This window comes from Sorex araneus, chromosome 6, assembly GCF_027595985.1.
Source record: "Sorex araneus isolate mSorAra2 chromosome 6, mSorAra2.pri, whole genome shotgun sequence".
Taxonomy (NCBI): Eukaryota; Metazoa; Chordata; class Mammalia; order Eulipotyphla; family Soricidae; genus Sorex; species Sorex araneus.
This window is the reverse complement of record NC_073307.1, coordinates 132,939,834-132,967,161: the sequence shown is the minus strand read 5'-3', so window position 1 is coordinate 132,967,161 and position 27,328 is coordinate 132,939,834. Positions and strand designations below refer to the sequence as shown.

Below are 27,328 nucleotides of genomic sequence, written 5' to 3'. Positions count from 1 at the left end.
TAGTGACTAGAAAAAGAATATTAAACAAGAAGTTTTAATATTCTAGCAAATTTTTATGTCATTTTTATATCACTGGCAACAATATATTAGCATACTGTATTCAGCTTAGCAACATTGTGATGATCATTTAGAGAAATTTAGATAAATAGGTGGTCAAAGAATAAAAGAGAATTCTTTTTTTTGATTCTCAATAGTATGTAAAGTTTTTTTTTTAATGATGTGAAGGATGATATATATTGAGAACTGATTTAATATAATTTCATACAGATTATTTACAAACCCCTTGCATGCATGTGAATACAGACACATTACACATACAGAGATATAGGCAGTACATAGTATTGCAGGTTTTTGGAATACCACTATAATTTCCAGTTTTCAAAGTTAAAAATAAATATACCCACTTTCATTAATATTTGGCCTAAAGCTAGATTTTAAATTAAACATTAAATTGAAAAGAAAAAAATAGGTGAATTCATGAAGAGAAGCTTAAGAGATAACTGTCCATTTTAAGTGTATTAGAGCTCCAGACTTGGCAGGATTTTTTTCTTTTAAATAATGATAAATGAAGCTGAGATAGTAGACCTGGCATTGTCTGCTCTATATAGAATCACTTGGGAACCGTCCAGCAAAATATTTCTTGAAGAACAGCATGGTGTTAATACTGGGTGCCAACTCAAGACAGACACAAAGGACCCCTTCGCTCTTCACCAATAAGCCAACTGTTAAAAGATTAAACCATGTTGTGGATATAACAAGAATTTAGGCGCTGGCAGCAGGTGCTGTACAAAGAAGCAGTTGGCAGCGCGGTTCTTCTGTCTGACTAATTCCAGTCAAAACAATCTTCTTCCCAGTAGCAGAAGAGAGTTTTGAGTGTGATGGCAACTTGGAGTTAGGAGGTTGAGTATGAGTGCTGCTTGAAAGGCTGAGTCCTGTGGAGGCTGGATCAGGAGAATATAGTTTATCTTTGTTCAGAAACTGTGGGGGCTTCCCCTCCAGAATCCAGCGAATCCTGACGAACTGAGGGATGCACAATCAAAGAGCTCTGAGTCAAATCAGCTTCTATGGTCAAGCTACGGTGTCTTTTAGGCTATATTTAAACATACGGGAGTCACGTTCTCCTTTTGAGAAGTGATTGCTTTTCATGATAGAATAAGCACCACATATATTAGTAATTAGTTGCATCTGTTTGTTATTGGGTGCTCCCATTTATAATTCACTATCTTTTAAGTGATCATTTTTTATTTTAAAAATCACTTGCTCCTGAACAAATACTTAGTATAAGCCCAGATTTAGAGTAGACATTTTTAGATTAAAAAATGCTTCAAATATTTATCAAAACCAGCACCATTTATAGAGCTGAAAGCAGAAACAGGCATATTCCAATAATCTTTAGCATTGGTACATAAAAATTTAGTATAATAACTCAAGGAACATTACCATAAAATCTGGGAGATAAAATTTATCAAGTGTGAGGTAGTAGAATTCTTTAAGGTGATGTAAGTAACTATTAATTTAAAAATCTAAGTAATACTGGAATATGCACAATAACTATTTTTGTATAATCTGATAACAAACAAGAAACATGAATCCATTTTCATACCATTTGTTTTAAAAAATTTTATTTTATAAAGTAGTTCACAATATTTGATTACATTTAATATTTGAACACCATTCCCACCACCATTACACCTTCCCATCACCACATTTCAGATGTTTCCATCCCAAACCGAAATAATATATTTTGTATTCTTTGAAGTGAAAAACTGCTAAAAATGTTACAAAAAAGTATCCTTAGAGGAAAGAGTGTGAAGATTGTTGTATTTCACCCCGGGGCCATTAAGCCCTCTTGTAAGTCTGTAAAAAAAAAAATGTCCCTTTTAGATTGGTTTCCTTCTGACCATTCACAAAACTAGTTTATTCTATGCCTGTTTCTGCTTTCAGCTCCATAAATGGTGCTGGTTTTGATAAATATCTGAAGCATTTTTTAATCTAAATCTCATATCCCTTTATTCTTTGGAGACAGTAGACTTCCAACTGTTCTCTTTGTCTTTGATCTCTCCATTCTGCAATCCATTATGCCTGCTCTTGCCTGATCAAATTTACTAAAATAACCTGTAATCCAGTCCCTCTTGCTTGAAAGCTTTCCTGACCTCTCTATCTTCATAGACTTGTACTTTACATCTTCTACATTTTACCAATTTTACCTTTTGTGTCTACCAAAAATTCCAAAGATACACAGACAGTGTTTCATTGCCTTTACTTGGATAACTTTTTATTCTTCATTAGTTCTGTCAAACTTCAAAGTCATTCAAGGCTTGGTTTGGTTATAACTTCTTTAAAGAACATCCTTTGTTGCTTCAACAGAAAGGAGTCTACCATTCTATGCATACCCATAATATTATTTGATCATCCATGTAGTGCTTAATATGTACACCTACTTTCTTGTGTGCTTGTGTTAATGCTTCTACTGTTGTACATTTATTTAGAGCTTAAAAATTAGTTTATAATACCCTGAATTACTAAGTTTATGGCTTTGGAAATGTTAATTGCATTGTATTACAGGGGATTATTTTAAAAGAGATCTCAATCAGAAACATAAAGTTCCTGGATAACTTCTTTGTGGTGTGTTGAGGAAGATTTTAACTTTCACTCTAAGTTAAACAATTATACTTCTTCTCATGGTATAGGCAGATCCCAATATTGTCCTTCATGCCTCTGTTTCCATTGGAAAGCGAAGAGCCTTAAGTAGTGAAGTGAACAACCCAAGTCAAATAACATCATTGACGCTGTGGTCCATGGCCAGTGTGTGGCTGATCACCAAGGTATCAAGAAAATCTACTCTCTGAGTGCCTTCCTCTGTTCCTGTCTCAGCTTCTGGTGCCATTTTGCAGGCACACATGCAAGTGAAAGAAAGATATATTGTTTTCTCTTACCAGTGCTACATCATCCCCTACCCATTTGCTCTTGGTTTGTGTTGTGCTTCTGGAGATGCCTCTAGATCCCAAATAAGCATCCAATGCACTCTTAAATTTGCACATTTGTTCAAATTCCAAACTATCTTTAAATCCAGCATAGATTTTATCTGTAGTCCAGTCTTGACATTTTCCTCAGACTTATCCAGGTTTTATTTACTTCTACTTTTTTCATTTTCACAATTGAACTTCATAGAGACTGGTAGAGTAGCACCATATAATGATTAGTTATGAGTTTGGAAAACTACTTAAGAAAAGAAAATCCCTGAATATAAAATGTGGACAATACCCCCCTGACATGCTGTAGACATTGTGCATTGGAATCACTTGTTTGTACTTTACTGCCATGCTATTGGATCAGATTTAAACTGAGAACATATCATTGCTACCCCCATCCCTCATACCACTGATACATGTTTTGGAGTTGCCACAAAATTCTTATGTATGAAGAAATAATGCAGCTCATATCTACCCATGTTGTTTCTCCTGTTGCTTCCTCACCAGAGATTGTTTTACTACTTTCTAGCACTTCCATGGGTATAGAAGCATTCAAGCAAGTTTGCCACTCTTAATCTTGGAGGTAGAGGAAAACTGAAAATATTTTCTTAAGCACAATTAGATAGTTCTTAATGACTATTATTTGATTCTCTGAGTTGAAAACAAATGTTCTAATGGAGCAATTAAGATACATAGGTTTTCTAATATGTGTATTTTACATACAAAAACAAAAGGAATTACACAGGATGATTCTTAAATCTGCTTCCAGTGTAATGTGGGGATTGTATTCACTACTAACTTTATCTAAATTATATTTTCTTCATAAGAAAATTCATTTCTTATATTTTAATATTAGTAAGAGCTGTCATTTATTAAACATGTACTATCAGGCATTATATGAAGCACCATACACACTTTTGTCTCTTAATTTTATAGAAAATGGTTTGGATTTCCATTATACAACTGAGAAAATGGAGGATAGTAAGTGGCAAAGGAAGGCTTTATGCTTTGACTTCAAACCTATGCCTTTTTATTGTCATATGAAGCATTTATTCTCAACTTGACTGATTTATGAGTATGATGGAAATGTTTCAGTTTTAGTACTGCAGCCAAATAAATAGCTGTGCAATGACAGATTAGTCATTAATTGTATCTGGGCCCTAGTCTAACCTGAAAGGAATAGTAACAGAACTCATGCCCTGTAATCCATGATTTCTGTTTCTAGAATTTCATGATATCAAAAAACATGTAATAACCCAATATTTCTTTAGAAAATACTCAAAATACTTTTCAAAAAAAATAGGGGTTTGGGATTCAGATAAAACTGGAATCCCAACATGACCTCGGAAAAGTTACTTAGCTTCTCCAGTTTCTTTATCTAGAAAATGAAATTTATTATATTTGCCATCCACAGTTTTTGCAGACATTTGTGTCTACAAAACGTCCAAAGTTGTTGCACAATATTTGGTATACTGAGAGTATTTAGTCAATGATGATTCTTTTTCCTCACCCAAAGTAGTTTCTTTTATGTAAAGCTAAGCATATTCAAACAAGAATTCTATTTAATATTAGAAACAATATTTTTGAAAAATTCTCCTAATTCATCATATACTTCTTTTACACATAGCAAAAACATAAAATTAAGGTTTTATGCTAAAGGGAAAAAATGAAAAAAATTTTGATTGAACATTTTATTTCTTTAAAAGAATATTTCTTCCTAAGCCAAAGGATTTTGCCTACGATAAATCTTAAAATGTGTAAATTAATTTATCAGTAATTGTTATTTATCTAAAATGTTGTATTGATTCACTCAGTAAGAAAATTGTTAAATGGCCATTAAGCAATAATCCTAGCGCATTCCCTTAGAAGAAAAATCTCATGTTTAAAACAAATAAAAGCAGTTCACCACCCACCTTAAAATGTTTAACCCACGATATTTAGACGCATTGCAAAACTTTAAATTAGCATGAAGGTTAAGGATTTGTTTCAGTCTTTTCAGTTCACTGCACTTTTTTCTGTGCATACAAGTAAGCTCTGTAGTTATAACTATAACAAGTGACACATGATAGACCTCAAATCGTTGCACTGTGAAATATGCACAAGAAAAAAAAAAGGACAAATGAAGATATCAAGGTCTGTTTTATTTTGCGCTGAACTGTAAAATGCCGCCCTTGTCGGACAGAAGATCACTGGATCTGAGCAGGGCTCGCTGACTGTTAAGTTGCGGGTAGTGTTTCACTTTGGGCAACTGTTAATATCCGGGGTTACCCAGGCATAATGACCTTACTATTTGTGACACATTGTTGAATTTTCTGGTTCTTTTAACTTATTGAAGACCTTTCCCCCACTCTCTCTTTTCATTGGAAGACTGGAATGATCTTGAGCCGAGCGATAACACAGGGCTGCCTAGCTATTGGCCATCCAATCCGAGTCAAGGCCGCCGAGGGAACATTCCTAGAAGGATATAAATTAATCCTACAGAAAAGGTAATGATTATGAGTTATTTATCTCAAAACAATGACTGCTAATTTCAAGACTTTTGAGCAATCAAATCATGATGCCGCCTGGCTTAGGAGGAATATTCATTGGGGTTGAAATTGATGTTCATAATATCAATGTTAATTTTTTTCTAATCTAAAATCAGCTTGAAAATATACACCACTTGGTTTGCTAGCGTTTTTAAAATATTTTTTAAAAATGAAATGTTGGCCTTCAACAAGAACCACTGTTGTAGACAAGCTGTTGCTCTGCTCTATAATTATCATAATGTATTCCTTTAGATACATTTTATTTCTTAATTAAATAATTAATGTTCTGTGCATGTTCCCAATCTTTTCTCCATATTATTATTAAGTATTGGGCTATAAAGAAAAATCAAAAAGATAAAATTTTTCTGGGTGTGACCGCCTAGCTACTGGGAGATGGGAAATCTGGGCAGAGGAGGTCCAGTCCCGACTGCCTCCGGCCCATGTAATCCTGTCAAAGGCGAGCATCCAGAGACTTAAAAGCAAACTCCTGGAAGAGAGCGATGCAGAGAGTCTCTTGCACGCGCGCCTGGCTGTCTTCCCTGGGGCCTCCTCAGAGGGGATGGGCTCCAGCTTTCCTCTCCACCCTAAGCAGAGCTCCAGGTGGCCGAAGGGCTCTGGAGCCAAGCCTCACATATGAAGGAACTGGCAGAGGAACCCAGGTGTGTGGGACCCGGGGCTGAGACCTCCAAGGCTGCTCAGATCAGGACTGGACCTCCTCTGCCCAGATTTCCCATCTCCCAGTAGCTAGGAGGTCACACCCAGGGACTGTCCAGGTGCTGTGTAATCCTGTCAATGGTCAGCATCCAGAGACTTAAAAGCAAGCTCCCGGATATCTTATAGACTATTTCTCCCTCTGGGAGAACCTGGCAAACTACTGGGAGTTTCCTGCCCACATGGGAGAGCCTGGCAAGATCCCCATGGTGTATTAATATGCCAAAACCAGTAACAAGCTGGGTCTCATTCCTCTGACCCTGAAAGAGCCTCCAGTATGGCATCACTGGAAGGATGAATAGAGAGTGGCTTCTAAAATCTCAGGGCTTGGACAAATGGAGATGTTACTCAGACCACTCAAGAAATTCGACGATCAATGAGATGATGATGATGATGATGATGATGATGATGATGATGATGATGATGATGATGATGATGATAATGATAAAATTTTTCTAGCTTGTAAATGACCAAAGTTTTCTCTTTTGCTTTTTTTCTGACTTGGGAAGATGAAATTAATATTAAAATAAATTTTTTAAAAATAGCAGTGAGTTGAAAAGTGAGTTTATCTCCAAAAGACTAGACCTATCTTGCTTATCAAAGCCTTTTTTCTTCATTAATTTATCTTCTGAAAAAATGGTATCAAAAATTGTTCAAATTTTGTGTAAAATGTAGATTGAAGTTCTTAAATTCAACTAATTTAGACAAAATTCAGCAAAAGGAACATAAAGAAATAAAACCAAGGAAAATCATGCTGAAATTGCATAAAAGTTTTGATAAAAAGAAGATCCTAAAAGCAGGTAAAGAGAAAAAACATAATAAGTTCAAGGAAATACCTATGGGACTGACAGTAGATTTCTTGTTGGCAATAATGCAAATAAAAAGGCAGTTGAAGAACATTTTTAAAATACTGAAAGAAAGATTTAGTTTTTCAGTGTAGAAATTTCAATATAGAAATACTTTTCCCATTAACATCTTTCAAATATTCAGGAACGATAAAGCTATATATTTCAAAACCAAAAGAATGTCTTATCAGCATACTTTCACAACAAAAAATATTCAGTTCTTCCAGCAGAGGAAAGAAATACCAGATAGGAGTGAAAAATACTGAAGTAATTATTTAAGTAATTCAAAGACCTTGTTGCTGAATCTCACCAAAACAATGTTCATGAAAAATGAACTAGTCCCTGATGTTCCATTTGCCCTCAACGGAACGAACATCTCCGAATGCAGCAGCTATGTGTACCTGGGTCAAGAACTCAACATGAGGAACGGCTTGGCGCCAGAACTGCCCAGGAGAAAGAGCAACGCCTTCAAGAGTATTGAAGAAGTGGTTAAGAGGACGAAGAACCTCTGGCTCCAGGCACATCTTTTCGACTCCACCGTTCTTCCTGCACTAACATATGCCTGAGAGACCTGGGCTCTACAGGATGAGAACGCTATTTGGGTATCCCAAGGAGGAATCAAAAGAGCTATGCTTGGAGTATCACGTTTCGCTCAAGTGAGAGAAAGAATCCTGAGTTCCAACCTCCATTGATGATCAAGAATCAGAGACACTGTCTCGTTTGCCAAGGTGTCAAAAATCAGATGGGCTGGACACGTAATGTGATTCAGAGATGACCGCTGGACTAGAGCTGTTACTAACTGGATTCCACGGAAGTCAAAAGACTGCGTGGCCACCCACCTACGAGATGGTCAGACTTCGTCAAAACCCTAAATGAATGGTTTGAGGCTCTTTGTGTTCCTGGAGGGAACATATATCATTGGGCTACACTAGCACGTGACAGGGACGAATGGAGACGTTACTGGCACCCGCTCAAGCAAATCGAAGATCAATGGGATGACAAGTGATACAAGTTATAGTGTTTATTATTATTATTACTATTATTTAATATTATTTAAATGCAATTTATCATTCATAGTGAAAATATGACAATAGATTATGGGAATAATGGTATGTAAAAGTAAATATATACAAATAATAGCACTAGTGCCAATGAGAAACAGAAACAAGTTTCTCATACTGTGTCACATGGTATGGTGCTAACTTAAAATAGAATGATTAGCTAAGGATTTATCAGAAATCCTAAAGCCGCCACCAATATAACACACAGAGTTGTGGTAACAAGCCAAAAAAGTTAATAGAATGGAATCACAAGGGGAATAAAAGAAATGATGTCAGTATGACTCTTCCCTGAGAGACTGGCCTCATGAGTACACCTGTGCCCATATCTCAGGGTTGTCCTATAAATACTATACAAAGGCTTTACAGAAAATAATAATTATAATAATCAAAATGTTTTTGGCAATTTGATTTTTTAAAGTCAAAAGTAGAATCTATCAATGGGGAGTTGGCACAAAGGACTGGTTTGTATGCAAGCATGACCAGGCCCCGGGTTTCTTCCCCAGCACCAAGTGCCCCACGCACTAAGTACCACAGGGTGGAGCCCTGGCAACACCCAAAACTGCATCATTAGGCTCAAGCCTGAACCATGGGATCTGTACAACCATGCTTAGAAATTACTAGGAGTGGCCCCCAGACCCCTGCATTTGATAGACCCTCATCCCCCCCAAAAGACTGTTAACACAGAAAAACTCTGAATGTTAATCCATAGGTGACTAGATGAATAATAGGGAATGTTTATATAATAAAGTATTGGTCAGCAATAAAATTAAATAAACTTCTGATGCATATACAGTGAATCGAGCTCAAGATAATTATCACTGTATCACTGTCATCCCGTTGTTCATCAGTTTGCTCAAACGGGCGCCAGTAACATCTTCATTCATCTTGGCCCTGAGAGTTTAGCAGCCTCTCTTTACTCGTCCTTCCCAATGGTTCCGCATTGGAGGCTCTTTCAGGGTCAGGGGAATGAGACCCATCATTGTTACTGTTTTTGGCATATCGAATACTCCAGGGGAGCTTGCCAGGCTCTGCTGTGCAGGCAGGATACTCTCAGTAGCTTGCTGGGCTCTCTGAGAGGGAAAACTAGACAATAAGAGATCTAGATAATAAGAGCTTCTGGGAGCTTTGTTTTATAGTCTCTGGATCTTGGATGTTGATGGGATTACACAGCTGCCAGGGGCAGTTTGTGGGTGTGACTGCCTAGCTACTGGAATATGGGGGTTCTGGGTAGAGGAGGCCAAGTCCTGATCAGAGCAGGCTTGGAGATCTCAGCCCTGGGTCCCACACACTGTGGTAAGAATGGAAAATGGTAAACTGCCATGCCACCATGTAGAAGTTTGAAAGTCCTTGAAAAATTAATCACCATGATCCTCAGCACTACAGCAGCAGCAACAAAGACAAAATATGCAGTTACCATACAACCCAATAATTCTCGTCCAGTTATACTAAATACTAAATATGTACATCTTAAGTTCATATCACATTTTTCAAGGGAGATGACAAACTTTCCTAAGAAAGACTACTTTACAAACATTTCTATATTTGTTGTGGGGAGCAACAACAGAAGAGAGACAAATCTAAAGGGATACAAATGGTGCTGGTAGGAATGTGTAGTGTGGACACATTCAAGAAGAGAGCTGTGGCAGTGTGGCTGTCTTGTATGTGTGAAGCTACAGGTTCGATCCCTGGCACATCGCAAATGCAAACTGCAATCCTGGAGACAAGGAGGAGTGTGCAAGGAGGCAAGAGCTGCACTTTAAGGCCTTTATTATCCCCCTGGTTCCAGAAATCAAAGAATATCATTTACAGAGATGAGGAAGAAATGAATTAGGAATGGGAATGAAAGGAGAACCAATTCTAAAAAGTAATTCAGTATGGGTTCCTGATCCAATCTGAATCTTAAAATGATGCGGTGTGGGGGTGGGAGGTGGGGGAGGGATGTTGGGGAAGGGTGGTGTTTCTTTAATAGTGGAAACAGCATAAAATCTGTGCTATCATGTGGGCATGGATGTTGTTATTTAAATACACGTTTAAATCCTGGGCTTGAATTTAAGTCTAAACTACCTATATAATCTTGGTGGGATGATTCAGTCCAATGATTTAACCTGTCAAGGAATCAAGGACTTCTTTCATATTCACTTTAACTCATTTTTATCTTATTCCATTGTAATTTTGTGAACTGCTTTTAGTTTTAAAATAAATCTTTTCACTGTAAACTAGACTAAGTATCCACTTCTGTTTTCTCCTGATTTCTTAATAGTCTTTTTGCAATTTACCCACAGTAAGTGTTTAGACCAAAAGTGCAAGGTGAAAGATCCAGATTCATAAATTTTTCAGTCATACAACTTTAGGATTAAATCGTAACAATATGTTATCTCCTCACATGCATCGTTTCAACACAAAGGAGTATATGCCTACTGTGCCAGTCACGTCACTTGTGCCAGTCACAAGATAATCATAGCGAAGGAAAGAAAATAAGAGGTCATATTGTTTGATTTCATTTGCATAAAACTTTAGAAATGTTACATAAAAATTAATTTGCATAAATTTTTAAAGCAATAGCACAGCGGGTAGGGCGTTTGCCTTACACGAGGCCCACCTGGGTTGGATTCCTCCGCCCCTCTCGGAGAGCCCAACAAGCTACTGAGAGTATCTCACCCGATGGCAGAGCCTGACAAGCTACCCATTGCATATTCAATATGCCAAAAACAGTAACAACAAGTCTCATGATGGAGACGTTACTGTTGCCCCATCGAGCAAATGAGCAACGGGATGACAGTGACAGTAACAGTGAATTTTTCGAAATGTTAAATTTAGAATTATGGAATTCAGAACGGTGCTTGGCTGGAGATAGGAAGGGACAGAAGATAGGAGGGAAGATTAGTTAGGAACAGAAGGAAACTTTGCGGATGGTTTTGGGGGGGATGATTATATTCATTATACTGATTGTTGCGATGCTTCTATAGGTATATACATTTTTTAAAACATTACATTTTATACTTCGTGTGTTTCATATTGGATTATAGTATTGTATGACAATTATCCTTCAATAAACCATTTTAGTAAGTATTGAAAACATAAAAACAAACAAAACTAAACAAAATTCAAAAGTAAAGTCATTTCTTTTTCTTTCAAATGAGCCACTTGTCTTGGGTGAGCATACATTGTATCCAGGCAGAGCGAGATTTTACAGATGTTAATCAGTTTTAACAGTGCTATAAAGGAGGCATTTGTACTTGAGTTGCTGGAGAAACTTGCTCACCCTGCCCACACTCTGCAGGTCTTTCTGGAGAGTGAAATTATTGCTGCTCTGGTTTTAGCCCTTGGTTTCCTTCCTGATCTGTCTGGGATTGCCGCAGGACTTGACTGGGACTCAAACTGTGAAGAGTCAGGGCCTGGATAGAGTTGATCCTCTTTTAAAAAATACTGTAGTATGTTGGGCTTTTCAAAATCCATTTACAAGGAAATATGTTGTGTAATTTAGAGGAAGGGAGGAAGAGAGCAGAATGGGAGGGGATAAGGAGGAGAGAGAGAGGGGTGGGGAGGAAGGGAGGGACAGGGATGGAGAGCCTTGGAGGAAGAATCACTTAACAAATGAGGATCTTTTGTTTTTGTGCTAAAGCACCTTTGCTTTTATCTGAGAAGCAAGAGTTTATGGCAAGGTGGAGGCAAAATAGTAGAAAATCAGGACAACTAGAAGTTCTTTCTAATTATGAGCTACACTTCTTTTTTAAAGAAAGCTGGAAAGAACAAGATGTTTAGAGTTTACTTTACCTCTTGCTATATAGTTTTAAGAAAGTTTATCTTTTCTGGAGCATCTCAAGTGCCCCTGTGACATTTTCTTTTAAAATCACAAACATTTTCATTATAAGTAACAATAAATATACTCAAGTGGCAGCAACTTCTAGAGACGAAAAATTTACCTCCTCTCCTATGTGAGATAATATGATTTTAACAAAAGCTGTGCATCAAGACATAGTCTTTTATATGCTAAAATGAATAAAACTAGCACTTAAAGTAGTAATCTGACAACTCACAAAGAATATTGTAAACATATCATGCCTCATTAGTTCAGTTATGTCTCATTAGTTGTCACTCATTCTTATTCAGTATAGCAAGTCCTCTCACATACTTGTCTTTTAAATAATTTTTTTGTGATGTTCATCTCACCATGAGTGGAGAAAAGACAAACCAAGGAAGTCATTACCAAGTGATCTGAAAAAAGTCACTAAAAAATTATAAAAATTGCAGATCTCAAAATAAAAGATTCTTCTTTGAAAATATATTTTATGAAACTTGTGCTGACATACCAATTGAATAAAAGTTCTTTTTAGGAGGTCCTCACAAACAGTGCTTAGGGGACCTTGGGCCCACTCTAATTTGTGGTCGACTGGGCTACATAGTTCAATGCCCAGATCTAGCAATGGGGTGCTGGGTCTAAAGGTGCTTGGGCCCCTCTGGGAAATCCCAGTGTGCCTTGGAGCCTCTACGACTATGCTTTGTGGTTATTGGGGCTCATATGGTTCCAAGGAGATAAGTTGGGTCCTTGTACCTCTCACTCCTGGACCATCTTCCTGGCCCTCAGTGTTTCTTTTCTTCTTCTTTTTTTTAAATAGGCATTTGGTTTTGGTTCAACTTCAGAAACATGGATGAGTTGAATCTATTCTTTAGAGATAAATTCATAGATTATAGTGACACACTCATATACATACATACATATATACTTTTCCACACATAGAGATTAGATTCACTGTCACTGTCACTGTCATCCCTGCTCATTAATTTGCTTGAGCAGGCACCAGTAGCGTCTCCAAGGGAGATTTATTGTTACTGTTTTTGGCATATCAAATACGCCATGGGTAGGTTGCCAGGCTCTGCCATGTGGGTAAGATACACTTGGTAGCTTTCCGGGCTCTCCGAGAGGGACAGAGGAATTGAACCCGGGTCGGCCTCGTGCATGGCAAAGGCCTTACCTGTTGTGCTTTTGTTCCATCCTCTGTGGTGCTAGCGCATTGGACTTCCAGCATGAGAGATTAGATTATAGATTAAAAATGAAAACTCCTAGATTCTGTCTTTTATTTTTGTCTGCATATTACTATAATTTTTAGTTAGTTGTGAACTTCTGGAGATAGGTAATTTCACACTTTAAGCTTGCTTATTCCTGTCTTGTCATAAAAAATAAACAGAATAATAACCATCACTAGTCCTTTCTATTTTCACTCTGCTGAGGAGCTCATTTTATTTTAAATTGGAGCATATTTATTTAGGCTTCACATAATTCTTTCTATTACCTGGCTGGTAAATGTTTTGGGGTTCATTTATTTTTTTGGACCACATTCAAGTGTGCTTATTGCTTATTCCTTGCTCTATACTCAGGGATAGCTCTGGGTGGAACTAGGGAGACCAAATATGGTGGTAGGATTGAACTCAGATGACTGCATGCAAGACAAGCATGGACCCTGTCTGATAATTTTTACTATCTTCCTTATTTTATTTTTTTTTGGTGTGGAGCCATATCTAGTGATGATCAGGAACTATGCAGTACCAGGGATCAAACCAGAATCAAGGAAGCTTTATTTAATGCAAATATCTTCACCCCGTACTATCTCTCTGACCCATTATCTTGTTTTAATGTGAATGTTCTATTATCTTGTTTTAATGTAAATGTTTGAGTTACATAGTTTTACCTCTGACATCTTACTGGGATAGACAACTTTGGTCTAGACTAAGTTAAACAGATACTGTTTCCAGGATGCCATTAAACACAGCCAACAATTGTAGCTATGTAATGGGAGGTAAACCAGTAATCGCACATCACCAGGTAATCAACAATATTAAAAAGAATCTTCTTGATCAGATCTTGAGGCTGAGGAAGCTAAGAGTTAGTTCTAAGCACTACACAAGATGTTTCAGCTATTTTCATAAAACTTAAAGACTGTGTTTAATAGAAACAGATAGGCTCACAAAAGATATTCTACCTGTAAATTCACAGGTTTTATCTTTAGATAATTTTAAACCACCTCGTGTCCATAAAATTTCTTAGGTAAACATGCAACAGAACTAAATTTAAAAATTGTAGAAAATCTGTATTTCCATGAGGTGATTTATTTTGTTTTCTTAACCAATTGTAATTTCTATCTTTTAGCCACCCAATAAGAACTTTTTAATGGTATAAACTGCTATATATTATACATATACGTATGTATATATACACATATACATATATATCATCCAACCAATTTTTATAATGGCATGATTATTATTATTAAAGTGATAAGATTTTTAAATTGTATTTACTTATCTATGTATTCAACAATATCTTCAATCTCTCATGTGCTAGGTAACATGATAAACTTTAAGGAAATATGTGGTCTTTGCCCTTATGTAGATATTTGGCAGATATCTTTTTGTAATTATTTTTGGATAGATATGCTGTAAATTCAGAAACTCAAAACCAAATATGGCATAATTCATATTTATATAATCACCCAACATTATAATCCAATTAAAAGGCAAAGTTAATTTTACAGACTTTGACAGCATCAGTGTATTAATATGACAGATGGCTTACAATTTGAAAAATAATATAAAATTTTATTTATCTTAAAGAAATATGCTCATGATATTTTATGTAACAGAAGGAATTGCTTATAGCAACAAAATTGCACTGCTATACTTTACACATTAAAATGATTTAAGCAAATATCACAATCCAGCAAATCTCAGTCAAAGCGTTTATAACAACCTCCTTCTAGTGATTATTATTATTTCTGAAAGAGTATGGTTACAAACCTGAGAACCTGCAATGTTTATGTCATTTTGTTATTCACTGTAATATCAGTTCTTTTCAAGACAACTTGTAATAATATAAAATTCTTAGTGTTTAGCACAATTACAAACAGATATTAAAATTCATATCAAACTTTTAAGTCACTAAGATAATTAAAGCAGCAAACTAACATTAAAAAGGAATCACTGCATTTTAATGAGTCTAAAATGTTAATTCAGTTTAAACGTTTGTTTGTTTGTTTGTTTGTTTGTTTGTTTGTTTTGCTTTTTGGGTCACACCTGGCGATGTACTCCTGGGTTACTCCTGGCTCTGCACTCAGGAATTACTCCTGGCGGTGCTCAGGGGACCATATGGGATGCTGGAAATCGAACCTGGGTCGGCCGCTGCAAGGCCCCTACCCGCTGCGCTATCACTCCAGCCCATCAGTTTAAACATTTTAATAGAACAAGTTGCAAAAAATAACGTGCACTGTAGGTTCCTAGTCAAATTAATAGCAGGCTGATCGTGTTTGTGGGTTCTGGTATCTATTTAAATACTATCTCACTTCCAGTTTTGACCAGCTCACTTAGTCCATCTCTCTGTATTTCACATTTTTTCATCTATAAGCATGAATAGATCAATATGGTCCCCCAATTTCCTTAAGATTCTCTGTGTTTTGTTTTGAATAGTACATATTAGTAATCAGTAATATAAATTTTGTTGCTGGATTCTTAATTAAATTTTTTACTGTTTCATTTTTTCTTTATTAATTAGAAAATAAAATGTCAAGAATGACAGCCCCTCTAATATGTCCTTTCTTCATATAATGCTGAAATTGAGCAACAGTTACATTTGTCTAAAACATAAATATGGGATTCTTTGTTTAGGAATAAGATTGCCCTGAACAATGTTTCATAAATTTTATATGTATTTTAATATATTTTTATAGAAATATTAGAATTCCTAATACTTTTTTTATAATTTTTGTTCCCCTCTCCTCCATAGTAATTTTTTTTATTAGTGAATCACCGTGAGGTGCAGTTACAGACTTACAACTTTTCGTGCTTGTGTTTCAATCATACAATGCTCGAGTACCCTTCCCTCCACCGGTGCCCATTCTCCACCACTGATGATCCCAGTATCCCTCCCACCCCCTCATCCTATCCTCCCACCACACCCCGCCTCTGTGGCAGGGCATTCCCTTTTGTTCTCTCTCTCCTTTTGGGTGTTGTGGTTTGCAATAGAGGTATTGAGTGGCCATCATGTTTGTTCTATAATCTACTTTCAGCGCATATCTCCCATCCCCAGCGGGTCCTAGAACCACACTTTACCTGGTGTTCCCTTCTCTATCTGAGCTGCATTTTCCTCCAGCATGTGAGGCCGGCTTCCAAGCCGTGGAGCCAACTTCCTGGTACTTATCTCTACTATTCTTGGGTGCTAGTCTCCCATTCTGTTACTTTATGTTCCACAGATGAATGTAATCTTTCTATGTCTGTCTCTCTATGAGACTTGCATGAGGCTTGTCCGAACGTGTGCAGAGGGGCCTTGAGCATGGCTGTGACTAGGTACCGGAAGTCTTTGGCACCAGGAGCTCTGCTCGGGAAGGGGAGGGAAGCTGGAGCCCATCCCCTCCAAGGGGCCCCAGGGAAGACAGCCAGGCGCACGGGCAAGAGACTCTCTCTATATTTTTATAGCCTTGATATCAACCCCTTATCCGATGGGTATTGGGTGAATATTCTTTCCCATTACGTAGATTGTCTTTGCATTTTGGTCATTGTATCTTTTGCGGTGCAGAAGCTTCTTAGCTTAATATAGTCCCATTTGTTTATCTCTGTTTCCACTTGGTTGGTCAGTGGCGTGTCATCTTTGAAGATACTGTTAGCTTCAATGTCGTGGAGGGTTTTGCCGACCTTGTCTTCAATGTACCTTATGGATTCTGGTCTGATGGATTAAAGACCTCAACATCAGACTATTATCCATAGTAATTTTTCAATTTTAGTCCTGATATGTTTCATTTTTTAAACTCAGTTTTGACATATGAGACTTCTTTTAGCTTGAGTTTGATACCTGAGCTTTCTAGCACTCTCTAACCCCCACAACATTAATGCAGTCATCAAATTTGGTTCTTTTAATACTATTTTCCTCATCACCTTACCCAATTCTGATCACTTAAGTTAATTGGTTTGCAATGTTTAGTCCACAGACCACAATCTTTTAAGATTCTTGGATTTCTTATCATTGGAATCACTTACAGTACCTATGAAAGTAGATTTCCAAGGCCCCAGACTTTCAAAATCAAAATCTGTGAGCAAAGGGAACCAGAGACCTTAATATCAAGTACTCATTTCAATATGTCCAAGAATTCTTTCTATTCTTATAGAATCTTGGGGTGGGTGAAAGGCTGTTATGTGCTGCATTCATTTTAAACTACTGCTTTTATATGTTCTGGCCAGACCAGGTAGAACTTTGCTTTAGAACAGAGCATCACCCAACACTTCTTATTCTCTCAACCTTTGATATTTCTGTCAAAACTCAGAGACAGTAGGAAAATTTTTATTTTACATTCCATTACACTTAATTTAATACATTTGTCCTACCTCTGTTAGGTTTCTAAATATTAATGAATACATGATTAGTTAATTTAGGCATGATTAGCTTCATCACATTTTAGTTTTACTTAGAAATCAGAAAAGTTGAAACTCCTTAATAAATTATTTTCTCTCAGAAATGGGTGCCTGAGATTTCCAATTTTCTATAGTCTTTTCTTCCTTTACATCCTTTTAATTATTTTTATTTTATTTTATTTTATTGATTCACTGTGAGATATACTTACAAGCTTTCATGTTTGAGTTACAATCACACAATGATCAAACACCCATCCCTCCACCAGTGCACATTCCCCACAATCAATATCCCCGGTATACCCCCACCTTTTCCCACCCTTCCACTGCCTCCATGCCAGACAATATTCCCCATACTCTCTCTACTTTTGGGCATTATGGCTTGCAATGCAGATACTGAGAGATTATCATGTTTGGTCCTTTATCTACTTTCAGCACACAACTCCCATACTGACCGATTCCTCCAACCATCATTTTCTTAGTGATCCCTTCTCTATTCCTGCTGCCTTCTCCCTGCCCACTCATGAGGCAGGCTTCCAATTATGGAGCAACCTTCCTGACCCTTATATCTACTGTCCTTGGGTGTCGGTCTTATGTTATTTTATATTCCACAAATGAGTGCAGTCCTTCTATGTTTGTCCCTCTCTTCCTGACTCATTTCACATAGCATGATACTCTCCACGTCTATCCACTTATAAGCAAATTTCATTACTTCATCATGAAATTTTGTGAAATTTGTGAACAGTGCTGCAATGAACATATAAGTACAGATGTCATTTCCACTGTGTTTTTTCGCAGCCACAGGATATATTCTCAGAAGTGGTATTGCAGGGTCATATGGAAGCTCAATTTCTAGTTTTTGAAGGACTGTCCATATTGTTTTCCAAAAACACTGGACTAGTTGGCATTGCCACCAACAGTGAAAGAGTGTCCATGCCAGCAGTGGTTGCTTTTGTTCTTTTGTATGTGTGCCAGTCTCTGTGGTGTGAGATGATATCTCATTGTTGTTTTGATTTGCAGCTCCCTGATGACTAGCGATGTGGAGCATTTTTTTATGTGCCTTTTGGCCATTTGTATTTCTTTTTTGAGGAAGCTTCTGTTCATTTCTTCTCCCCATTTTTTGATGGGGTTGGATTTTTTTTTCTTATATAATTCTACTAGTGTCTTGTGTATCCTAGATATTAATCCCTTATCAGATGGGTATTGGGCAAATAATCTCCCATTCTGTGGGCTCTCTCTGTATTTTGATCACTGTTTCTTTTGAAGTGCAGAAGCTTCTTAGTTTGATTTTTATGTTTGTTTCAACTTGCTGGTCAATGGTGTTTTATCCTTAAAGATGCTTTTAGCTTCAATGTCATGGACGGTTCTGCCTACAATTTCCTCTATGTACCTTATGGATTCATGTCTACATCCTTTTAATTCTTATACTTAATAAGGACCCTCCTCCCATTTTTTCCTGTCTCACAGAGAACTTTTAGAGAGGACAGAAATTTCGTTATAGTTTATTAATTTTAGTTGTTTTTTTAAATCCTTAACAATGGTTGCCTTTGATGACACACATTTGTATCAATATCAATGCTTTGGATTCCAAAGAGGTTGGTTGTTGTGAGGAAGGCTTTTTGTGCTGTAATAGCAGTGGTCAGAAAGACAAGCTTGGGAGAATGTGAGCAACCTGCCTACAGGCTATAAAGAAAAGTATTATTTTATTTGAAAGTTATAGATTGATTGCTTTGGTGTGGGGAAAGTTGTCAGTCTCTATGTATTTTTATTATAGACATCAAGGAGATGATTCTCAGAAGTGGGTGTTTGGAACTGATGGCTGCATTTATTCGAAGGTAAGAGTTATATATGTCTTAACTTCTATTCATAAGTTTTTCTATTTCTAAACTTCTTTTTTTGTAAGGGAAAGAACTCCCCAGTGGTGCTTGGGAGCCACCAGAGCTATATCTGACAATGCTTGTGGAGGGGGGTAGTGCTACAGATTGCACCAGGGCCTAAAGCTTGCAATGCTGCACTCTAGCTCTTTGAATGATCTTCTGTCAACCCCGAAATTTTTACGTGTTGTCGTTGAGAGAAGCAAGAAACACTTTTGTTGGCAGAAATGATTTATCTTTGTGGTATAAGTTTAGAGCTAAATTTAATTCAAAGCTTTTGTTTGAGTTTTTGCATGACTTTGAAAACAATTTCTAAAGACTAAAACAATCATCAATAATTCATTCCTGTGATATAACCAAGCATTTTATGGCATTAGTTTTTCCTCTCCTTCCTTCCTTCCTTCCTTCCTTCCTTCCTTCCTTCCTTCCTTCCTTCCTTCCTTCCTTCCTTCCTTCCTTCCTTCCTTCCTTCCTTCCTCCCTAAATTTTATTTATTATTTTTTAAAAAACTATAAATTACATATAACTAAGTTTAACAAAATAGTATATCAATATAATATGTTGTGGTACATTTAATATTGAAATATGATTAGTACCATAACATTAGCTAGCACTCCTATCAGGTAACAGAATTAAAATTTTTTTCTGTAGTGAAAACATAATTTAATCCTTTAACACCTTTGGAGTTTATAATATAACATTGTAGACTACAATCACTATATTAGCTCTCCAGAACTTACTAGTAGCTGCAAGTCCACACTCATTAAATCTCTGTAATGCCCACACCCTAACCCATCAGAATACCTGGTCACTATTTTTCTCCATTTCTATGAGTTTGATTTTTAAAATTATGTCAGTGATATTATATAATGCTGTTTTTCTTTCTGTGTAACTTAACTCACATAGGATCATTCACTGAAATTTTATTAATGTGGTCGTAAATGACAACATTTTAATCTTTCTAATGGTAGAAAAATATTCTGCGTGGCCCAGAAATTAAACTAAATACACAGGCAAAAAAATAATTGCTAAAGCATTAAAAAAATAATGTTTATCTAGCTTGATTCTGAGATTTATCATGCTTTATTCTATCTTCTTTCTGGCTCCAGTGTACTACTGAGCTAAAGTAAAACTAGATCTAGGTAAAGAGGGAATCACAGAGTGAAACTTCAATATCTTGGTAAACACAAAATATAGAAATATGAGTTTGTACCAAAATATTACATCAGTTCTTGGCTTGAGTGACATTCTGAAACATAGCCTAACTGAGATAAATCATATTATGTCTGATGGGCCCTTCCTACCACTGGGCATAGATAAGCAGAATCTACCTAAATGAGTTTCCTTCTTTTCTCTCCATAAATTAAGGTTCCTAAGCATCAATTTAGACTCTAATATCCTATATATCACCCTTTTCCCCAGCAATTTATAATTCTCTAAATTATTCCAGTGGTACTATTCCTAGATGATAAATAATGTATACATTTGTGCTTTAAATAAAATTATTAATTTTTTCTGATTCTTAGATATTTAAAATTCCATTTAGAAACACAATAGCTTATTTTTATTGCACCTGTTTTAGAGTCACAGAGAAAGTCTATATATTATTAGGCATTTTATTCTATTAGAGATTTAAAATTTTTTTATTAGATCAAAATTTAGTCATGTCCCAAACTATATGCATCTAACCAAGAAAAAATGGAGGATAATTTGTTAATTATTTGCAGCTGTATTATAAATGAAACTAATCCTTTTCATCTAAAATTGACAGAATTACTGTGTTGGGATATTAATAACCAATCTTGACTCTACCACTTGTTAGCTGTGTGGCCCAAAGCAAGTCATTTAGCCTTCCCAAATTTCACATTTTTTTCTGTAAAATGGAGAGATTAATGCTACGATTTGAAGTATTTGGCACAGAATCTCATCTTTAATAGCTAATTAATTTAAAGTTGTTAATGATAATAGCAAGCAACTTTAAATACAATATTGAATTTTGTCATGTTGTCTTTTTACTTGGATCGTTTTTTCCTTTATTTATTTTTCTACCATTATTCTATTTTTTTTTCAGAAAAGTAAAATTAGATGACTTTCTTTTGACCGCAGTTAAAGACATAAATTTAAGTCAGTAACAGTAAACCATCAGTCCTCCATTAAATAATGAATAGAAATATTAGTATTAACATTTCAAAGCTTGTTAGGCAAATTTTGGTTACTATTTTTAATAACTCTTTTTAGTTACTTTGATAACTTTTTTACTATTATTCTAATATCCCTTCCTCAATTGTATAGATCTTTGACTCATGCTTACAAAGCCTGTACTGTTTTTTTCCCCCTGCTAAAGGCTTATCCACAGTTTGTTCTGACCTACCTCGAGGAGCTAAATGCACACGTGGATGTGACCCAGACAGAATATCACATTCACCATGGTACCTGGACCACAGCTCATCAGGAGCATGGCACTAGCTTAGCAGAAGAGGTCAGTGTGAAGACCCAGAGGCAAGACACATCTAGCTCTCTAAAATGTCATTGTAAAGAGGGAAATGTTTTGGTTGTTTTCAGGAGGCAAGCATAACCTCACATCTTAATGTCTCTCAGTGTTTGTAAAAGCATATGCATAAATACGTGCAACTTAAAGCCCAGTAAGCTACCGAGAGTATCTCGCCCGCACGGCAGAGCCTGGCAAGCTACCGGTGGCGTATTCTATATGCAAAAGACAGTAACAAGTCTTACAATGGAGATGTTACTGGTGCCTGCTTGAGCAAATCAATGAGCAATGGGATGACAGTGATATACAGTGACAGTGAATGTTGATACAAACATTGATAAACTTTTATTCAATAGAGGTGAGATATGCACTTTTTCTAAGGTCTGCCTTCTTTTGTTCCAGCCACATACAAATGATTTATATGCTGAATGCAAAAGACATAATTAACCATGAAAAACACAATGTTAAATTTTAGTACATATCATTTAGTTATTTCTGTGGTGTAAATTAGCTACGCTATTCTTATATTTCACTTTTTAGGCTCAACCAGATCATGCCAGTATTCCTAGTCTGAAACAACAGTCAGAATCTTCAGGCACCCCTTTGATTCCAGGAGAAGCAGGAGCTCCTGGGGAGACAGGGCAGCTGGCAGTGGCCCTGGTGAGGAAGCTGGAAAAGAAACATCCAAAGGCTTCTGCTCAAAGGTAGGACACTAACAGGATGGACTTGATGCTTGGTGACATTCTCTGCTTCCTTCAGTCACATGTAACTTTGACATCTTGAGCATTATTGAAATATCTCAAAAGCCTTTGGGCTCTTAAAACAATAAATTTTGGGTCATATTTGATGAAGAAATATAACATTTATACATATTTTGTTAGACAGATGCATGCAATTCTTTACAGACTTACCTAGGAAAGGCTACTATTCTCGAATCTTACTATAATACTTTGAAGTAATGTCAGGGGAAGGTGGTGTTATTAGTGTAGGTAAAAGATTTATCATGCTGGTCACGGAATGCTTTGGAGCAGCAGCTCTTGTACTTAATAACTCAAGTTGGTGGGTCTCTGCTGGTAGGAGCAACAGCAGAAACAGGAACCTCTGTACCTTTTCTCCCTCATCTATATCACTCTCTGTCTTCTATTCTTTTTTTGAGAGGGAGTCACACCTGGTGATGCACAGGGGTTACTCCTGGCTCTGCACTCAGGAATTCCTCCTGGTGGTGCTCGGGGAACCATATGGGATGCTGGGAATTGAACCCAGGTGGGCCTTGTGCAAGGCAAACACCCTACCCACTGTGCTATTGCTCCAGCCCCTGTCTTCTATTCTTCCACACATTCTTCTATCCCCAACTTCTGACCCCTATTAGACAGTGATCTGGATTTATATGTATTCTTGTATATATATATATATATATATATATATATATATATATATACTGTCTCCTCATCTCTTATTTATTTATGCTGTCTGATTGTTCTCAACCCCTGCATCAAATTTGTTCATATATACTCAGTGATACCACATATTGATATGATGGACTAACTGCAATTCCCAACTGCCTTACCTGTCATCACTCCTCCTCTTAGTGGCCTGACTTAGTTTTTTTACTGCTACTTTTAAAATTTTAATGGAGACAGAAGCTACAACTGTTGAGACTATTCTAGAGTTGAAATTGGTTAGATAACAAAGCTCCAATATTATAATTGATCACTGCATCACCATATCACTGTCATCACGCTGATCATCAATTTGCTCGAGCAGGCCCAGTAATGTCTCCATTCATCCTAGCCCTGAGATTTTAGCAGTCTCTCTTTACTTGTCCTTCCCAATGGTGCCGCATTAGAGGCTCTTCAGGGTCAGGGGAATGAGACCCGTCATTGTTACTGTATTTGGCATATGAGTACACCACAAAGAGGTAGCCAGGCTCTATCCTGTGTGGGCACTAAACTCTCGGTAGCTTGCCAGGTTCTCCAAGAGGGAGAACTAGGCTATCAGATGTCATGTGGCCACATCGTGGCCATGTGCTTCTGGGAGCTTGGTTTTATAGTCTCTGGATGTTGGCATTGTTAAGTCCTTTTCTAAGAGTTTACTAAGCTTTCTGTCTTACCATTTTTGTTTGTCTTACCATTTGTCTTACTATTTGTCTTACCATTTCTGTCTTACCATTTTTGTTTGTTGACTTGGCTTCTATGTTACTTCTATGTTACTTTCCTATCTTAAATTGGTGTGCTCCCTCTATGTATGACCATGTGTTCCAGGGACTTCAAGATCCAGAGACTTCAAGATCCATGATCTGGACCATTAATAAAGCAGCGTAGTTGAGCCCTGGACTTACTTCTGCTGTTTGATTGGCTTATGGGACCTGCAATTAAATGAGGAACTAACTAACAGCTTGGATTATGCAGTTCCTCCCTCTTCATTTCCTCCCTTTTTTAGCCTCTCCCTCTTTGAGTTCTCATTACTGCCCCTCCTTCATGGCTTTCTAATGACCTGGATCCTCACTTTTTATATCTTTTGTATCAGCAATGCTGAGCATATCTCCAGTTCTGAAAATACAAAGTCTTCCAGAGGATCATGCTCATAGACATTTTGTGGTTCCATAAGGAGAATTTAGTTCTGAATATAAGTGCAAATTAGGGAGTTTAATTAGAGATTTAACAAATTGACATTATTTCTATTTCTAGGATAAAACTAATATTGATGATTGTTCTGCCCAATTGAAAAATTATCTGTAGTTGGAAAATGGAATTGACTTCTCTGATCTTTAATTGGAAAAAAAGTTTACTTATTAAATAAACCCAGGGCTGAGATCTCCAAGCCTGCTCGGATCAGGATTGGGCCTCCTCTACCCAGATCCCCCAATTTTCAGTAGCTTGGCAGCTACACTCACAAACTGCCCCCAGCACCGTGTAATCCCATCAGTGGCCAAGATCCAGAGACTATAAAACAATTCTCCCGGAAGCAACCTTTTATAGCCTAGTTCTCCCTCTTAGAGAACCTTGCAAGGTGCCAAGAGCATCCTGCCTGCATAGCAGAGCCTAGCAAGCTCTCTATGGTGTATTCAATATGCCAAATACAGTAACAATAATGGGTCTCATTCCGCTTACCCTGAAAAGCCTCCAATGTGGCACTACTGGGAAGAACGAGTAAAGAGAGGCTGCTAAAATCTCAGGGCTAGGACAAATGGAGACATTACTGGCCCCCGCTGGAGCAAATTGATGATCAACGGGATGACAGAGATACAGTGACAGTGATGAAGTACTATTGGTCTATCTTTTTAACTTTACTTAGAAACCATTTCCACTTATTTTGAAGGAATGCTGAGGTTTTATTTTTCTGGGTTCTGTTCAAGGAGGGCAAGTTACCTCTGCTTTTAAATATCTGGAACCAAGATGGGGTTTTCTACTTGCCTCATGGTGGCTTTGGTCAGGGTACTACTGGTGGGTCCTTTGCAGGCTCCTCAGTGATTAATCACCTGCTTTTCTGTGATTTCCTGCTGGAGAATATTTTTGTCTGAGCACTGAGGAATGGGCCAATCTAAGAACTTGTCTTCTGTATTCTGTTGCATCTTCCCTGAGGAAGTACAGTCTGATGATGGAAGACTAGAAGAAAGATTTGTAGTGTTGGGGAATTTGAGGTAACACAAACATGCGGACAAATAAAATCAGTTAACATCCTTAATCCTTGTGTGACTTAGAACTAAATGAGATGTTTTTAAATTTCCAGGAATACTAATGAGTAGTGGTTTTAATTTTTCTCTGAAACGAAGTAGAGATTGGAAAAAAAGATTTTAGTGATGTTGTATTTATACTTGTTTTTTAGTCAATAAATATCGTCTATAAACATCTAGGTTTTAATTTCACAGGAAATTTTTTAGGATCCTTTTTGTAGTAAGCATTCCTTAGGGTTTGTCTTAGGTTCTGAGAATTCTTTCATCCTTCTGTTTTCTTTCCTTAAGCCACAGGATTTATCCCACCCCCACAATTTACCATAATAGATGTAATTTCAGTTTCTTCTCTTTACTCAAAGTTATTTTTGTTAAGAGTAAGTACTTAGAGCAATTATTCTGTCCCATTTTGGGAAGGATTGTGGGACAAAATTAGAACATGGTTCTGAATTTGGCATATTGATTACTTTGAATTTTAGGTTGTCTTAATAAGTTTACATGCTTTTTAAGTATAAGACAATCAGTAAATTATATTGTCATAACTTCAAGAGATGGCATTATATTTTCTTGCTTTTACTAAATGGTAAGTTTATAAAATAAAGAATAGAATGACTGTCAGATATAAAGGAATAGCTTAAAATGATCTGAGTTGTGTAAATTGGAAAAATTAATGAAATTTTATTTTATTATTAAAATTTTTTATTGAATCACCATGAATTACAGACTACAGAGTAATTAATGATTTTCAGGCATACAGTGTTCCAACACTAATTCCTTCATCCATGTTCCCAAGCAGGCACTATTTTCTATTTTTCTTTTTTAACTCCTCACCCACCCTCATCCATTATTTTCTTTTTCTTAAGAAATAAAATTTTAGATGAGGAAAAAATATGAATAGATAATGTGAAAAAAGATGGTGAGATTATATAATATACACATATATAATCTCTCCATCTTTATATATGTATACACACACACACACACACACACACACACATACACTTCCTTGGAAGTCTCCACAGAAGGAAAGAATGTCAGTAGCCAGATTTGATAGAAGATGAAGAGACTAGGAAGTCATGACAAGTAATATATGAAATGTAAAGGTAGTATTAGGTTGTTAGTATATGCTGACTGCTGAAGTACTTAACGTGCTTTATTTCCCAGTAACTTATGAGGTATGTAAAACAGATATTATCTCTGTCAGTAATAGGAAATTGGAGCGCTTAGAGATCGAGTTAGTTGACTAAGTGAGACAGACCCATCTGAGCCCAAATCGTTCTCTTAGCCTGTAGAACTATTCAAGCTCAGATCACATGAATGCCTGCCTGACTGTTCACATTCTTGTCAGCATTTATTCTGAATCTTCAGTCTGCCACCACTACAGATTTTGTAATGGAACATTTCAATAAGGTGGACGGTTTAGAAAGGACTAATGAACGATATCTCAATATATGCAGCTTCCACTGAAGCCTAAATAAAAAGTAGAAAATATTAAGGGATATAGGGAACCTGATTTTTGTTTGAATCCAACAGTCTAAATTTATAGTTTTTTATCTCTTTTCTAATAATGTAAACAGCACTTTTAATAGTTATGTAACATATTTCAAACTGTGAATGATGGCACAGTTCAGGTTTGAATATACAAAATTTGGTGACAGGTAACTAATAGCTGCCATTTATTGAATACTTACTATATGCCAATTGCTATCCTTAGTACTAATTCTTGTAATGGTGCAATAGGTAAAGTTATTATCATGACCTACTGGTGACTGGCGGAGATACTCTTATA

The 27,328-nt window shown here is 36.6% G+C and overlaps 1 protein-coding gene across 1 annotated transcript in view; it reads left to right on the top strand.

Moving 5' to 3' along the window:
- Window positions 1-27,328, top strand: part of DCDC1 (doublecortin domain containing 1) — a 440,548-nt gene that overhangs the window by 229,781 nt on the left and 183,439 nt on the right. The window contains exons 15-19 of the mRNA XM_055142558.1: window positions 2,691-2,825; window positions 5,340-5,458; window positions 19,282-19,342; window positions 21,726-21,860; window positions 22,410-22,573. Of these exons, the coding sequence (XP_054998533.1) occupies window positions 2,691-2,825; window positions 5,340-5,458; window positions 19,282-19,342; window positions 21,726-21,860; window positions 22,410-22,573 (614 nt within the window). The remainder of the gene's footprint in view (window positions 1-2,690; window positions 2,826-5,339; window positions 5,459-19,281; window positions 19,343-21,725; window positions 21,861-22,409; window positions 22,574-27,328) is intronic.